General features: G+C 36.1%; 2 protein-coding genes across 4 annotated transcripts; both read right to left on the bottom strand.

The window, feature by feature from the left end:
- Positions 1-318: 318 nt before the first annotated feature.
- Positions 319-6,438, bottom strand: LOC108103930 (actin-related protein 2). Of its 3 annotated transcripts, XM_017209683.2 has the most exons (8): positions 6,261-6,438; positions 5,771-5,986; positions 4,746-4,856; positions 3,811-3,825; positions 2,557-2,772; positions 2,285-2,494; positions 1,786-2,214; positions 319-1,691 (listed from the first exon to the last, which is right to left on the bottom strand). In XM_017209683.2, exons 2-8 carry the CDS (start codon positions 5,816-5,818, stop codon positions 1,521-1,523), a joined length of 1,200 nt encoding a protein of 399 aa, XP_017065172.1. In that variant the 5' UTR covers positions 5,819-5,986; positions 6,261-6,438; the 3' UTR covers positions 319-1,520. The 3 variants fall into 3 exon arrangements, with proteins under 3 accessions (XP_017065172.1, XP_017065171.1, XP_017065173.1); XM_017209682.2 differs by lacking the exon at positions 6,261-6,438 and having other exon boundaries at positions 5,771-6,226; XM_017209684.2 differs by lacking the exons at positions 3,811-3,825; positions 6,261-6,438 and having other exon boundaries at positions 5,771-6,225.
- A 506-nt stretch (positions 6,439-6,944) lies between these two features.
- On the bottom strand, positions 6,945-12,394 carry LOC108103908 (serine/threonine-protein phosphatase 2B catalytic subunit 2). Its single transcript, XM_017209656.2, has one exon. It carries the CDS (start codon positions 11,871-11,873, stop codon positions 10,149-10,151), a length of 1,725 nt encoding a protein of 574 aa, XP_017065145.1. The 5' UTR covers positions 11,874-12,394; the 3' UTR covers positions 6,945-10,148.
- Positions 12,395-15,453: the final 3,059 nt, after the last annotated feature.

Genomic DNA, 15,453 nt, shown 5'->3' with positions numbered 1-15,453 from the left:
GGGAGTTTTCTTGAAAATGGTTTATTACCAAAATGAAAACCTTCAAACATTTAGATCCGCTCCGTTTAGCTTTAAGAGTTTTATATTCTAAATTTTCTTTGTTTGTTGTTTTCACTTTATATTGCATTATATTGCACTTTATTTAGACGAATTTATATTGAGTATCGAGTATTGTTGGGCTACTGATTACGACCACAAAAGCAGGCGAATGACAACATTCCCATTGTTAGAATACCATTTTTAAGGCAATGGCCATAAATTGTTTTATTTGCTGTGGAAAATTGGAAGCGGACCGGCCATAAAACAGCGCAGATTGGATTTGTTTTTTTTTTGTTTTTTTGTTTTTATTGTGATTCTTGTTTTGTTTTTAGTTGGTAAAAAAAACCCAAGTCATTTACGTTTCAGCTTTAGACTACAGTATACTTCATACATAATTATGTTTATTGCATTTACTTATATAATTGGCATTCCACATTCATTATAAATATAAATATATATATACATATATTTTGATCAGATATACATAAATATATATATATATATATATATATAATATATATGCCGATAGTTAGTTTCGCATTTATAGCGTTCGCTTTGCCCCAACAATCATCAAAATTGCAACTAACTAGAAAAGGCAGGTGTAAAGGAAAATTAACACAAATTAAACACTTTCGGACTTTGATTATATTTCGTGTTTTTTTGTTTTTCTTTCGATTATTGGGCAAAGAAAAAATAAATGCATAAACTTGTGACTGACTTGGTTTATCTTTGTCTATTTGGAGATAACCCAGAAATGCTTAGATTAAGGCTGGGTGTCGTCGGTTCAATCAGTTTACTTTAGTTAACGAAAAAGCAGGATAACTTTCAACTTTAGCCCTCTCGCTCTCTCTCTATCTCTCTATCTCATTCTGTCCTGTGCAACTCCCTCGCCCTAATATTTCTTTCTTTTTTTCTCTGTCTCATCCACACACATACACACGATTTATAATCGCTGCTACTAGCAGACTTGGCCTAGTTAATACTTAAATGTGAAATACTCGCTTGAAATGAAACATTTTGCGTTTACAAAAATATCAATATGCACTCTAGTGGTGCAGAAAATGTATATATATATATATTATTCATCGAAATCAAGATGATAATCATAATAATCAATTAAATATACTAATCCGGGTTTACACAATTTTCCCCTACTAATCGGGTTACACTTATTTAACGCTCAGCTTGCGGCGAAAGAAATTAATTACAATTCATTGTACGGAAATTGAGTATGTCTGCGATGTATGGTAAGCTAAGACAAGTTAGTTAATGGACCGATCCTGCTCAACAGACACGCGCCGCCCACTCTAGAGCAGGCACACATAAAAACAAAAAAAAAAAAAGTACACACACATTAAGACAGATAAATCACGCGAAACGAAAATTTTTCAACTTATACGAACTAGCCAAAAGAAATTTGTACACTTGTTCATCGTTTTTCAAAGGGTCTTCACACACTATCTCACCACTATCCACCGCCTTTAGTGACTGATCTTTTGCAGCTTTTGCAACACTTTGAGGCCCTGTTCCTGGTACTCCTGCTTGGACATCCAGAAACCGTCGCGATCCTTGGTTACCTCCGCCAGCACAGCACCGCCGATGAAGACCATGTCTTTGCGCCGCGGTGGATCCTCAATACGTATTTTGAATTTCTAAAAAAATTATAATAAAATTTGTTAAAAGGGTTGTCAAGAAAATTAACCAAATATTGGTAAGAAACAAAAATATATTTAATTATCGACCTACCGCCAGCTTTTCCGTATCGTTTTTGAGTACTCGTTCCAAGTACAGCTGTTTGATCTCTCGCTCTAGTCGACTGGGAAGACCTGGATACATGGTAGAACCACCGGATAACACTATGTGCTTGTAGAGTTCGGGCCGGATATCAATGTCTGCCGCTTGGATAGTGTTGAAGGCCAATTCCGCAATACCGGGACCCTCAACGTTTATTAAATGGGGCTGGAAAAGGGCCTCGGGCGCCTCAAATCGCTCGCCACCAACCTTAATTACCCGACCATCGGGTAGCGTATAGGACTCCACCAACACTGTCGTCTCGAGGGCCAATCGTTGCTCCATCTCGATGTCATAGCCAATGTAGCAGAGCTTCTCCTTCATAATACGCACCGTTTCGAAGTCAGCGGAATGATTGAAAGCGTAGCCACGCAATAACAGTAACTATTGATTAAGTAAAACAAAAATATTAGCATGTAATTTAGAAAAATTTAGAAAATTTACGAGGAAATACCTTAATCAAATAACGAGTGATATCCCGACCGGCAATGTCCAATCGACGCGTCAGATGAGGCAAGGCAAACTCCTCGTAGACGGGACATATATGAGTTACACCATCACCCGAATCGATCACAACGCCCGAGATCAGACCCTGGGCATAAAGCGTTAACACAGCCTGAATGGCAATATATGTGGAATCAAAGCCGTATTTCTCGAACATCACCTGTAAAACAATAAGATTTTATGTCAAGTTCGATCGGGTTACTATATATATATTCTACTCACCTCGATCATTTTCTCGCGGTTCTTTGTGGGGTTCATTGGCGGCTCTGTTAGCAGGATTTTTGTGTTCGTTGGATCGATGTCCATCTTTTTGGGCCCAAACGTGTAGTCCCACACGTGGCACATGTCATCCCAGTTACGCACCACACCGTTCTCCATGGGATAGGAGACTTCTAGAAGGGATCTCAGCTGTGATGCCTCATCACCGACCATCAGATCCTGTAAATTCGTTCGTCAGATTACGTAGCATTAGTCTCCGTGAATTGGTCAATGGGTAAACAATGGGATTTGGATTGGGATTGGATTGGATTGGGCTTGGTTACAGGCGGGCTTTATTTAGTGACTGGGATGGTAAGCGTTAGTCTGGACATTCACAAGGTGGTTGGGGAAGGCACAATAACAGCAATAACTAAACTAGGCTAAACAAGCAACGATTAACAAGAGGCAACCATAAGCAAGAAACTCTAGGAAGAGAGTCCTTCCTCTAGGGTTAACATAAACTTAGACAAAACACACAGACGTGCAAAACAAACTGAGGTAATAAACTAGGCTTAAGCAACGAAACACAAGACATCATGCAGTCAAAAAAAAAACGATCAAAGATAATTAATAATATAAACAACAAACAACTGAATTAGGTAGCCTTAACGTATGTACAACAAAACAAAAGGGTAAGCTGGGTAAAAAAAAAAAAAAAAAACTAACGTTTTTGGTAAAAACAAAAGGAATACAAAGTTAAATAACAAAAATTATATTTACGTAAGTTTGTCATTAAATTGAATAAGATTTCATTTGAATTCATTTTTCAACACACGCCTCAGATTGTTCCGATTTAAGATTCAATAGATTTTTGTTGAGCTTGTGTATGTGTATATGGAGTACGATTATAGATGGTGGCCAAAAGGAAGCAACAAGAGATAGTTGGAATAGGGCCGGAATATAGTTGGGAAAATATTCAAGGCAAAAACAACTAGTGAAAATGTGAACAGTTAACAGTTAATTAGTTAATCCTAAGTGCGTATCTTTAACTAGAATTGTTCAAGAAAATTTCGTAATATTTTGTCAAGCGTGTGTGTTGTTTGGTGTTTTTTTTCTTATTTTTTGTGTGTGTGTAAAACGTATAAAAATTTTTATTATTTAAACTTTGCCGAATGAAATTCGATTTTTGTGTTGCTTGGTGATTAGATTTCTTAGTGGTAGTTTGGATTTTTTTGGTTTTTGTTTTTTGGTTTTTTAAACTATACAAACTTGACTTACATCGACATGTAAATCCTGCAAAATATTTGTTTTCAAAAAAATATGTAAAAAAAAGAACAGAAAAATGTATAAGAATATTAAAAAGAAAAGAAAGATTACAATTTTTAAAATATATATATATATTTTTTATATCGATTGTTTGTTGCTATATATATATCAAATTTGTGTGTGTTTTTTTCAATGAAAGTTTGTTGTTTTTTCTGTCTAAGACTAAAGTAACTGCTAATAAGGATCTAAGTGAATATAAAGTGGTGTTTTCTTTTCAAGAATATCAATATCAGATATGATGCACTAAAAAAGCTTAATGTCTTCGTGGTCCGGCCTCCATATCCATTAATCTTTGAGCTAGGCCTAAACCTGGGGGTTTCTAAGATAAGATATCCTCTGACCAACGTTTACCATAATACATATATAGTATGCATATGTATATATTATATAATAGATATATTATATGAAAGACCCACACACCGAGACCAATGCAACTCAAGCAAATATGCAATGTTGGGAAAAGTCCCCGTGATGAAAATCAAGATGAAAAATGAAATGTGAATGTAGGGGTAGAAATCGATAACAAAATGATATATAGATAGATAATAATAATAATAATAATGATAATAAGTAGATATGCCACACTAATAGACAGAATAGAAAATAGAGCAATTTGACTCAAAACTCAGATGGATTTGGGGTGGTGAAAATTATGGTGGATGGTTTTTGGGTGTATAGTGAACTTCTATGCGCTAAATGTTTGTTTGTTTTTTTTTCTTGCCGTTTAACTAGTCATGGATAAGTTACATCGAAAAAATGATATAATATTTATTAATGTATTTGATGGCCTGTGCAAAATTCGATATGTGTGTGTGTTTATGGTTGTACTATCTTCTTATGTTTGATTATTAATAATTAGTTAAATTGGTAAGTACGATGGATCATACCTTGACTTCGATATCGCCGATTTTGTTCACTGCCCGGATCATGGGTCGTCCCACCATCGAGGGGAAAATAAAGGTGGGGAAATTGCTGCCGGCATATCCGCACTTGACGAACTGCAAGAGTGTAAAAGAAATGGTAAGTTTTCTTTTCAGATATCGAATACATGATTAATGATTAAAATTACATAAGAAGCCCTGCCTCTATTGATTTATTATTTTAAAAATATTATTTAAATCAAATTTTATGTCAAATAGCTCAAAAATTGAGTAAGCAAGCAATTCAGATATAAAATACACAGAAAAAAAATGTAATTCCAATGCTAGCCACTAGTCAAAGATAATGAAATATATTCAAATTTAAAAATTATGCCATATGAAACTTTCTTAGCTTAACATTTAAAAAATATAAATTTGTATCTTAAAGACACCTGCTATATTATATGTTTTTAAGGCTATCTCCTTACTTTTCCTCAGTGTATCATATTTTTGCTCTTTAACAGCTATGGTTTATCGAATTCTTATCGAAATCGGGGCGTAATCACTAAACAAAAATTCTCGGGCTTGCCGATAAGAACTGAAATGTTGGAAATAGCCGTGTTGTATGTTGTTTTTGTTGCTTTTGTGCCGCTCTTTTTGGTTAAATATGTATGTAATACGTAGGTGTGGAAGCCAGTGTGCATGTGTGGGAGATACTGAGTAACGCGACTGGAACCTCTGAGTAATCGCCGATCGCTTGTTCCAATGACTAAAGCTAAGCGTAAAGAAGAAGAGATGCGAAGGAAATTGAAGAGAAAGAGGGACGTGCGTAATTGCAATTGCCGCAAACTGCTTGATTAACCGCGACGTCAACGTCCGTTGACCGGCAAGCAGTGTTCAAGCTCTGCTTAACCTACAAGAATAAGAAGAAGTGCAGCAAGAACAACAACAACAACAACGCGGCTCCACAACTGGAAATGTGTGTCACACACAAACAGTGTAGGTGTAATGCTAGCTTGCGGGTGGTGCGGGGGGTCTTCCCGTAAACTTACCCCTGTACCGTTATCACAGACGATAACATTGCGACCCTTGCTGTCCATGTTTTAAGGATTGTAAACTGGAGCTGGAAAACCACTGCTTCTGCTGCTGCTACGGCCACTCACTGCCTTTCCACTTCCACTGATGACGCGACTTGGTTGCCTTTCTGGGTGTTGGTTTCGGTGTTTTTTTTTTTTTTGTGTTGTTTCTTATTGGTTGCGGCGTCTCTCCTTGATAAAACAAAACAGAAACAACAACAAATACAGTTTGGCGGTTGGAAGTTGAACGATCGCGTTTCCTGCTTTCTGGCTCAGTCGTTCATTAAACACTACTGGTGAATGATTCTTTTTTTTGTGGGCCGCCAGAGAGCGACTGCACTTAATCACACACTTTCCACTTTCCTACACTCACACACACACACATGGACACCCGCCGCGCACTTATACATTGACAAACACGCGGGCGGGAGCATTTGTTTTCCGACTCTGCACCACTATATCTTACGTTTTCTTGCCGCTCTGCTAGTTGTTGCTTGTGTTATCCACTATTATTGTGCACTACCAATTTATTATAGCCAAACGGCTAGCCCTAATTGACTTTTAACACTTATAATTTACTTATTTTGGGCGGTCCACAAACTCGCTCTTCACTTCTTAGTGGTGGTATAGAAATCGATATTTATTCGATACTATCAATGGTGCCAGACAACTAAAAAATACTGTAATTAAATACTAGATATTTAGGATACCGTATTTCACTTCCCGGTTATCGAATGAAATTAAAATGTATTTCTCAATTTATAAATTAAATAATTAAAGATTTAGAAAAGCAAAAGGGAAACAAGACAAATAGTTACGCAATAAATAATCTCAAAACAAATATATGTTAAGAATTTCTCAAAATTATTTAATTGGTTGTTTTTTTAAACACTACATGAAAAATCGATTTATCTGCGCAGGTGCAACTTTTTAAGGGGATTCCCAAGGATTTCAAATTTCGAAAAATATATTGTTTTTATTTCAAATAAGACCCAAAATGTTCATTTATCAATATATTCAGAAACTGTTAAATAAAAATAATTTAATAGAACTTTTAGAGCTAGTACGACAAAAAAATTGTTTATAAAAAAGATTTTCTTCGATTTAAAAAAAAGATAAATCAAGAAATCGACCGCCATCAAATGGAAAGTTTGCTGCTGATTTATTTTATTCCGTTTATATAGTATGTATATGTATGTATAATTTAATAATATAATAAACGTTACTCATTTGTTATCTTTATAATTGCTTTAAGAGGCGAAATGTCTTATATATGTATGTATATATACCATGCAGCCGTATCGTTCCCGCATTTTCTTTTTGATTCTGCTTTTGTCTGGGTATTATTATTGTTATTATTATTATGCGTTATCTTGAACGTTTTTAATGCGTCTTTTAATAGTTCCATAAGTATGTCGGTATGGTCTTGATGTATTATCAAAATCTACTCATCTCCCTTTGACGGCCTATTAATTTATTTAGTTTTACTATGTGCCGGGAAGTTTGTTCTATGCCTCATGCAGTAGTTACTTTCATTACTCAAGGGAGCTAAGCAAATATATTGTTAGTTATAAATAATGTAGAATTACTCCTTAGCATAATACTTTACCATGGCATTTGATACACTCGGAATACAAATCGCCTTAAAAATTGAAAATTTACAATTAATTTATTTCAGACAAACATCTGACAATTGCCCTATGTTTAATGGCCTAAACTGTTTAGTTATTTTTGGAAAATTTTGTTATGTTTTTCTTTAAGAAATTATAATTAAATAAATAAAATATTTAAATTTGAATTACTGATATATGAATATTTTGATAGTTTTAATATGATTTATATACTAAACGTATGCAAAATTTCAAAATTATTCCAGAAATATTACCAATTTTTAACATTTGCTTCTAGACTAACAATATATTTTTTTTTTTAAATGAATTCTTTAAGAAGAAAAATACCGTAGTTGTTAAAAATATTTTCCACAAATATAAATGGCACCTTGACACCAAAAATCCGGCGATTTTCTAAGATTTATGCCGATTGGTTTTCTGAGTGTATACAATCATTACTTTGTTTTTTTTTTTTGGTATTGGTGTTCTCCTCTGTTTCATACTTTTGACTATTGTAATTAAATTTGATTTGAGGAGATTCCCCATTTCACTCGGCACTAACTAAATATTCATTTGCAGCATAACAGCATCAACAATTTAACCATATAGAAAACAGAAACATTGAAACTTAAACCTCGCTCATATCTTAACCTTTTCAATAATTATATAGTTATGGTTGCGGATTTGAAAAAAAAAACGGTATATATATATGTGTTTATATTTCTCAATTAGTTAAGTACGTTGTTTTCCGTTTTCCGTTTTTCTTTTGTTTTTGTTTTTTATAAAAGCTAAAGTTTCCCTCCTAGACTGTGGCTCATCCTTGATTTGTTTCTTTTAGCTACGATTTAATTAATCTTGGTATTGTTACGATACGTGCATAGATCACTAAAAACTAATTGTTTTCCAATTTCAACTCGTTATATAATATATATCTGTATAAATATTTTAGATTAGAGTTTAATGCAGTTATTGGTGGTTGAAGAGTCGAAGCAAAGTACAGCATAAATATTCTTTCTTTTTTTTTTTTTTTTTTTTGGGAAGTTGGATTTAAATGTGATCTGTGGATGAAGGCATTTCTTGCGTGTGTGAATAAATATATATATATATATGTATATTTAGGTTTTGATTTGATATTGATACTGATACTGGAGAAGCTGATACCATCAGTTTTGGGAACAGGTTGTTAGCGGAAATTGAGAAATTGATTGCCATCATTATCATTGAATTGATCTGAAACGCCGAAACTCATCCGTTTCTCACGTGTTCCATGCCTTATACTTACTTAAATACATCTCATATTTATTTTTGTTTTGTTTTGTTTAGCTTAATCATTTTCCAATTAGCTTTTTAAAAATTGAATTAGTTGTGTGTGTATTGGCTTATGTATTAGCTTTCAACAAAAATCGTTTTGCTAAATGAATTAATCTTTTAGTTCAATTTACACGCAGGAATATATTATATGTTATTATGTTTACATAGTAATTTATTAGTTAAATATTTGATTTGCTATTTAAATGGTAAACGATCCGTTTCTCTGTGTCTATCTCTGTGTGTGTTTGAGTGTTTGTTAAAAATGCATTTACTGTAATTAAATCGATTGATTAATTAGCTAGACTTGATCCTCAAAACAGCGATTATGTTTTATGTTTGTTTTTTTTTTTGCTTGCCGTTTTTAATTAGCCAAAACAACTGATAAAACGCAAGTAGTTATACACACACAGTCGTACACGTAAAAATTTAACATATTAAGTCGAAAGTTAGATTATGCAACAATTATACATATATATATATATATATATATATATATTTAAAAAAAAAATAAACTCTGTTTTCACTTTCAATATTTAATTCGTATAAGGAACATTTATGGACTATTGCGGCACATATTGCAAATGGTTTTTGAAATTGTTTTTTGTTTCTATGCAAGATTACATTTCTAAAGTTCAAGGATTACGACTATTACAAAAATGACCTTTGTTCATTTTGAATTTCATTACACTTTCGGTTCTATATATGCGTGTGTGTTTGTGTGTGCTTCGATCTTTCTATATAATCATATGTATACATATATGTACGCTTCTTTTTGGCGCTGCTAAATGTTTGAAACAGATTAGCGCTGGATTTTTTTTCCCATATCTTCATTTAGGTTAGTGCTTCATGCTTCTTTTAACATTTTATATGTTTTCTCTTTTCTTTTCTTTTTTTTTTTTTTTTTTTTTGCGGGTATGGGGTTTGCTTTAGGTTTTTTGTTCATTTTTCATTTTTAAAATTTGACCATTTCAGTTTTATACATTACAACTTAATCTAGGTTATGGGGTTGGGTTGTTTTTTCTGCTATTGAGAAAAAGGGGAATTTTTCTGGTTGCCGGCGCGCCAAAGTATGCCACATATAATTCTAATATCCAATGTGCGCGCGCCTGCGTAAAAACAAATCTCTGCTACATGCCAATCGGTTTGGAGGCTCTCTGGGCCATGGGCATAGGATCTAGGGCATGGAGCTGTCGCGGGATCACTTACGAAATGCATGGGGGGTTATGACAATTACTTAGAATTAGAATTAGTTTTAGTATTTAAGTTGTTGCTCTGCCACATTAAGCTTAATTAAGGTTCCGTTCGGTTGGTGTTCTTTGTGTTGCCTCCGCTCCTCTCCACTCAGCCCCTTCCTACAGACCATCTACTCGCCAGACGCCTCCGCGCCGCATCTGCATCCTGCGTTTTCTGCAGCCGCATAAAATGGCACCAGCTTACCCATGCCCTGCCCCATTGTTGCCTTGTTGACTATGCTGCCCCGACTGATGATGTGGATCCTCGCTGGGCGTTGGCGGCTGGTCCCGTCGCGGCGGCATCCGTTCGTTGACAGCATCCAGGCCCTTGGCCTCCGCAAACGAGGTAATCTTGTGGTTGGGCGAGAAGCCCTGCATGGCATTCTTGAGCGACTGCTTGCCGCCGGATAGGGCGCCGAGGGGCAGGGCGCCCGTGGGCGTCAGGCCCTTCAGCTGCAGCACCGACTCGGACTCCTCGCGCAGCACAGAGAAGACACGCGCCATCTTGCCGATGGCACGGATCTTATTGCGGATCACCTCCTTGCGCAACGCCGCCTCGTCGTCCGAGAGTGGCTCCTCGCTTTCCTCGGTCATGAGCTCATCATCGGAGCAGATGTTCAGCACGTTGACCAGCATCTCGGTGACCTTCTCGCCAACGAAGGGCAGCGACCAGGTGAACACGTCCATGAAGTTTGGCAGCCAGTACGGATGCGGCGAGCAGTTGAACTGCCGGATGTTCATCACGTTGTTCTCGTATTTCAGCACCGCTGCCTTGTTGTTGTACACGTCAAGATAGTTGGGCGCCGAGAAGATGGTGATCAGCGATGGGAAACCGGTAGTCTGGCTCTTGCGGTACATACGGTAGCCGGCGTCCTGCGCCTCGTGCGCCCGGATGATCGAAAGCAGGTTGTTGCTCTGCAGGAAGTCGCAGCAGGCGGCATAGCTGTAGAAGTACGAGCAGCCGCGCACGGAGTTGTGCGTATAGAAGTCGGAGTTCTTCTCATTGCCAAAGTCCTCCAAGGGATCGGACCACAGAAGGTCACACATAGGGCCAAAGGCTGGTGGCTCTTTGAAGCGATCGAGCTTCCGGATGTCCTCCAGTTCATGTATTTCGGGCGACAGTCCGCCGTGCACGCAGAGGAACTGCTGGTTCATGAGTGCCGCCAGCGGCAGGCAGTCAAATGCGTCCATGCAGGCGTCGTAGACACGTTCCGAGTACTTGATCTTGCACTCCTGCTTGAAGGTGAAGTACTCGGTCAGATGCCGGCACTCGTGGTTGCCGCGCAGCAGGAACAGCGTCTGCGGATAGGTGATCTTCAGTGACCACAAATACAGGACACACTCGATGCTGAAGTAGCCCCGATCGACGTAGTCGCCGAGGAACAGATACTTGGTGCTGGCTGGCGATCCGCCCACTTCAAACAGCTTCATCAAGTCATAAAACTGCCCATGGATATCACCGCATACCGTTACCGGCGCCTCGATATCGATCATTGTCTTCTCCTGCCTTAACAGTGCGGCACCGTCCTGGATGATTTTCAAAGCGGGCGCCTCCTCGATCCGGCCCTCCAGAATGAAATGCTGCTTAAGCAGCTCATGGTTTGGCTTACCGGTTCGCTGGTCGAACACCTCAGCCAAGGTCAGCTTGTGGCTGGGCGGGAAGGGAACGCTATCCACCACCCGTTCCTTGGTGTTTACCGCCGTGTGGCCACCGTGCAGCTTTCCAGTGCCCGTTCCAGTGGTGGGACTGCCGCTGTTGTCGCTGTTATTGCCCGCTGCAGCGGTACTGCTGCTATTGTTATTATTATTGTTGTTTGAGGCGGTACTATTGGCATCTGTGGCATCTGCTGCGGCGCTGGAACTGGCGGTACGGGCACTTGTTGCCGCCTGGCCAACGGTGCTGCTGCTCTGGTTATTCGAAGACATGTTCTGGGCTTCTGTTTCTGGGTTTCTATTACGGGATTCGGAATCGGAGTGCTCCTCTCCCGCTCCCACTTCCACTATGGTTCTTCACTTGCTCTCCCTTTCGCTCGGTCGCTCTCTCTCGGCTCAGTTCAGTTTCCACTGCCCACACACTTACTCACTCGCTCACTCACACGAACGCACACACTTGCACTTTCCCTGGCTGCTGCTGCTGTGTTGTTGTTGTTGGAGTGCCTGGTGAGCCGCTTTATCGCCTTCCAGCTTTGATTCGCTTTCCTTTCCGCTGGCTTTGATTTTTGAACGCTAACTCCACTGCTTTCCCTACCCTCTGCCGCTGGCCTAGCCGTTTACCAAAATGCTGCTTTCACTTAACAACAATCATAGTCACTCTGTCTCAGTATTTGCTGGTTTTTTTTTCGCTACGGGCCTGCAGACGTCGTAATTTCTCTCTTTCGCTACTTTTTTTTTCGTTTTAATGGAATTTTCAGCAATGTGACCGTAGCCCAAAAGCTCAAATACACTGCAGGGTGCATGGAATATATTATAGTTGGGACTTGAACCTGGAATGATTTGGAACTTGTCTAAAAGAATACATGCAAAAGTATATATTCTGGATACACAAGTCATTTATATTCTTTATAATTTATAGTTATCTAAATTATATAGTTATATATATTGTTACCTTTCATTTTTGCTATTCAAAAATTATGATAAAAAAATATACCACAAGGTGTGAAACTCTGCTATATGCCCAGAGCCATGTTTTTTTAGTTTAAAAAAAAAGTAACGGTTATCCATTTACGGATAATCAATTCATCCAAACTATAACTGGCAAGGTCCTGGAGATAATCCACTCCACCAATTTTTGATCTATCAGAAGAATGTCCCATTGAATTTTGGATAGTAAATCCCCAGGTGGCGAAATGGACTTAAACGAATTTTTAGAGGAAATAATAAATGTGCGCGCATTTTATTCTCAGGATAGGTACTTGTATATTTTTTTAATTTTTTTGTATTTGTTTTTGTTTTTTGCTTGTTTTTTCCTTTTTGTTAATATTAATTATGTTAATAACATTGATAATCATTTTGTTTTGTTTGGTTTTTCATTCATTTTGTTTTGCATTCACTTAAGGTTAAAACTTGTTGTCTGCATTTTGTTGTTGCCTTCATCATTTATTCTCCATCGTCTACATCCTCCATTAACTTTATGTTGTAAATTAATTTGTTATTCCTTGTGGATTGCATACAATTTGTTGTCACAACGGCGCAATTATTATGTAATTTTTGCCAGCCAGCTGCCCGTTGCAATACAGTTTATAAATTTGTTTATCCATTAACTTTTGTTTCGGTTTAATAATAAAATTGAAAATTTTTAAGAGATTTATCTAGATGTGATGTTTTTTCTTGTTTGTTAATTTGTTATGTTGCATTTTTAATATTATTTATTTTGTTTTTTGTTTGTTTTTTTTGTTTTTTTGCTTTCTTTCTTTCATTTGTTTTTTGTTTTTAATATAAGTATATAAACTTTTTGCTTGACAAAGTTTTTCCAACTTATATTTATCATACATGTTATATATAAATAAATGTTTAAATATATATAAAATATGCATTTAAATTGATTTATCCAAAAGGTAAAGTTTTAATTCTTTTTTGGTTTTTTTTTTTCATCATTTTGGTTTTTCTTGTTTTTTTGTTTTTCTTTGTCCTTTCAATTTTTTGTTTTTTTGGTTTTTTGTTTATAATATATATTAAATTGTTTTTTCTTTTTTTTCGTGTAAAGTTTTAAAGCATTCGAGGGCAGGAAGTAGATGTTGAAAAATACATGTATCAAAAAAATTAAGGTAACGTATATAATTACATACATACATATACATATGATGAAAAGGTTTTCATTTGCATTGCAATGGAGATGAGTGGAAACGAAAAACAAGAAATCTTCCCATTTTCTTTTTATTTTCGTTAAATTTAAAAGTGTATATACGTTTATATATATCTATATATATAAAACAAACAATTGGTTAACAAAATGGCTTACTTAAAATCGACTTAAGTATTTGATTGTACATAGTAGTTCAAGCTAATCGACAAACTAACAGTAGAAAAATGAACTCAAAACATGTTCAATATGCGTTCATTTTCTTTCGATATCAAACTGAAAGTGGAATTCATTGTAATCGGGTCTTTTCTGAGTTCAACTTTCGATAGAAATTCCAGTAAATTACTTATTGAATACCATTTACTTAGCATTCAAATCACTTTGAAAAATTTGCACAAATGTATGCTATAAAAAAAGATGAAGTTCATAGATCCTTCAGATGAGCTGCATCTATTTTTTATAGCATACATTTAAGCAGATTTTGAAGTGCCAACAAACTTCTAGCTATTTACTGTATACATTAATAACTGTTAAGTTCTACCGGAAGTAAAATTCATAACCTACCCGATTCGTTTTGGTTTTGAAATTGATTTTATTTTGTTGTTAGCTGTAATTGGTAATTTTGTTTTTGCTTTATATTCGCTTCTCTTGTATTTCATATTTATATATATGGTGTAGTAGAAAATGTACCGTTAAAAAGTGTTGTTTTATTCCCATTTGGTTTTGGTTTGGTTTCGCATTCTTGCTGGGTTCTTAGGTCACCGAAAAGACAGAGAGAGAGAAAAAGACATAGAGAGAGATAGAAGATAAAGGGTCAAGGTCGAAGTTGATGTCGGAAGTTTTAGAGTGCGAGGGAAACACATAATCAGAGATAGAAAAGGATAGAAGAGCGCAAAGAGCAGGACGACAGAAGAATGGAGTGGGTAGAGCGAGAGGGGGAGTCATAACTATAATTTTGTTTCGCTTCTGTTAAGTTCTTAGGCTTCGTGTATATAGTATAAAAGTATTTGTTTTTTTTTTTTTATATATTATTGGCTTACTCGTAATATGTTATATATTTTTGGTTTCTTTTGGATTTCTTCTCATATATGTGTATATTAATTAAATTTACTTTGGTTTTTGCATTTGCTTTATCTTTTATTTTAGAAGAGCGCGCTAATTTGTAAGTTTTCATTTTTTTTTTTTTTTTGGTTTTTCTTTTTTGTATTGTGGGAACGTTGGAGGAGAAAAGTATTCAGTTATATGCTATACATATGTATATGGGTTGCGGTAATTTAGTTAAAAATGTTCTCATTTACTTTAAAAATAATAGTAAGAGCTTGCTTTGCTGTAATCCTTTATTGGCTGTAATTATTGTTTATAATATTTGTATTATTCGTATTCTTGGTTTTTTCATTGAATCGAAATGCATAAACGTCTTGTAAATTGTTGTTTTGTCTGTGTATGAGTGTGTGTGTGTGTGTGTGTGTGAAACGCTTAACTTTAGATCGGTTTATATTGTATATGGATATATATATATATATATATGTAAATATATATAAATGTAAATCATCTGTAACCATTAATTGCTTGATGACGTAGCTGCTGCTGCTGCTGCGCATGGGCACCCGCGCAAAGGCAAAAAACACGCGAGGAAGAAGCGAAAAGTGGAAAATTGGCAAGAAAACGGAGCCAAGCATGCTTTTTGAGTGTGCTTGCCAAGCATGC

Source organism: Drosophila eugracilis, unplaced genomic scaffold, assembly GCF_018153835.1.
Source record: "Drosophila eugracilis isolate 14026-0451.02 unplaced genomic scaffold, ASM1815383v1 contig_408, whole genome shotgun sequence".
NCBI classification, from domain to species: domain Eukaryota; kingdom Metazoa; phylum Arthropoda; class Insecta; order Diptera; family Drosophilidae; genus Drosophila; species Drosophila eugracilis.
This window is presented reverse-complemented; position numbering and strand designations above follow the sequence as displayed.

Coding starts and splice junctions, on each gene's coding strand:
- LOC108103930 (XM_017209683.2), bottom strand. CDS start 5,818: ATGGACAGCAAGGGTCGCAATGTTATCGTCTGTGATAACGGTACAGGG. Junction 4,857..5,770: donor TCTGTGATAACGGTACAGGG/GTAAGTTTACGG, acceptor ACACTCTTGCAG/TTCGTCAAGTGCGGATATGC. Junction 1,692..1,785: donor ACGATACGGAAAAGCTGGCG/GTAGGTCGATAA, acceptor TAATTTTTTTAG/AAATTCAAAATACGTATTGA.
- LOC108103908 (XM_017209656.2), bottom strand. CDS start 11,873: ATGTCTTCGAATAACCAGAGCAGCAGCACCGTTGGCCAGGCGGCAACA.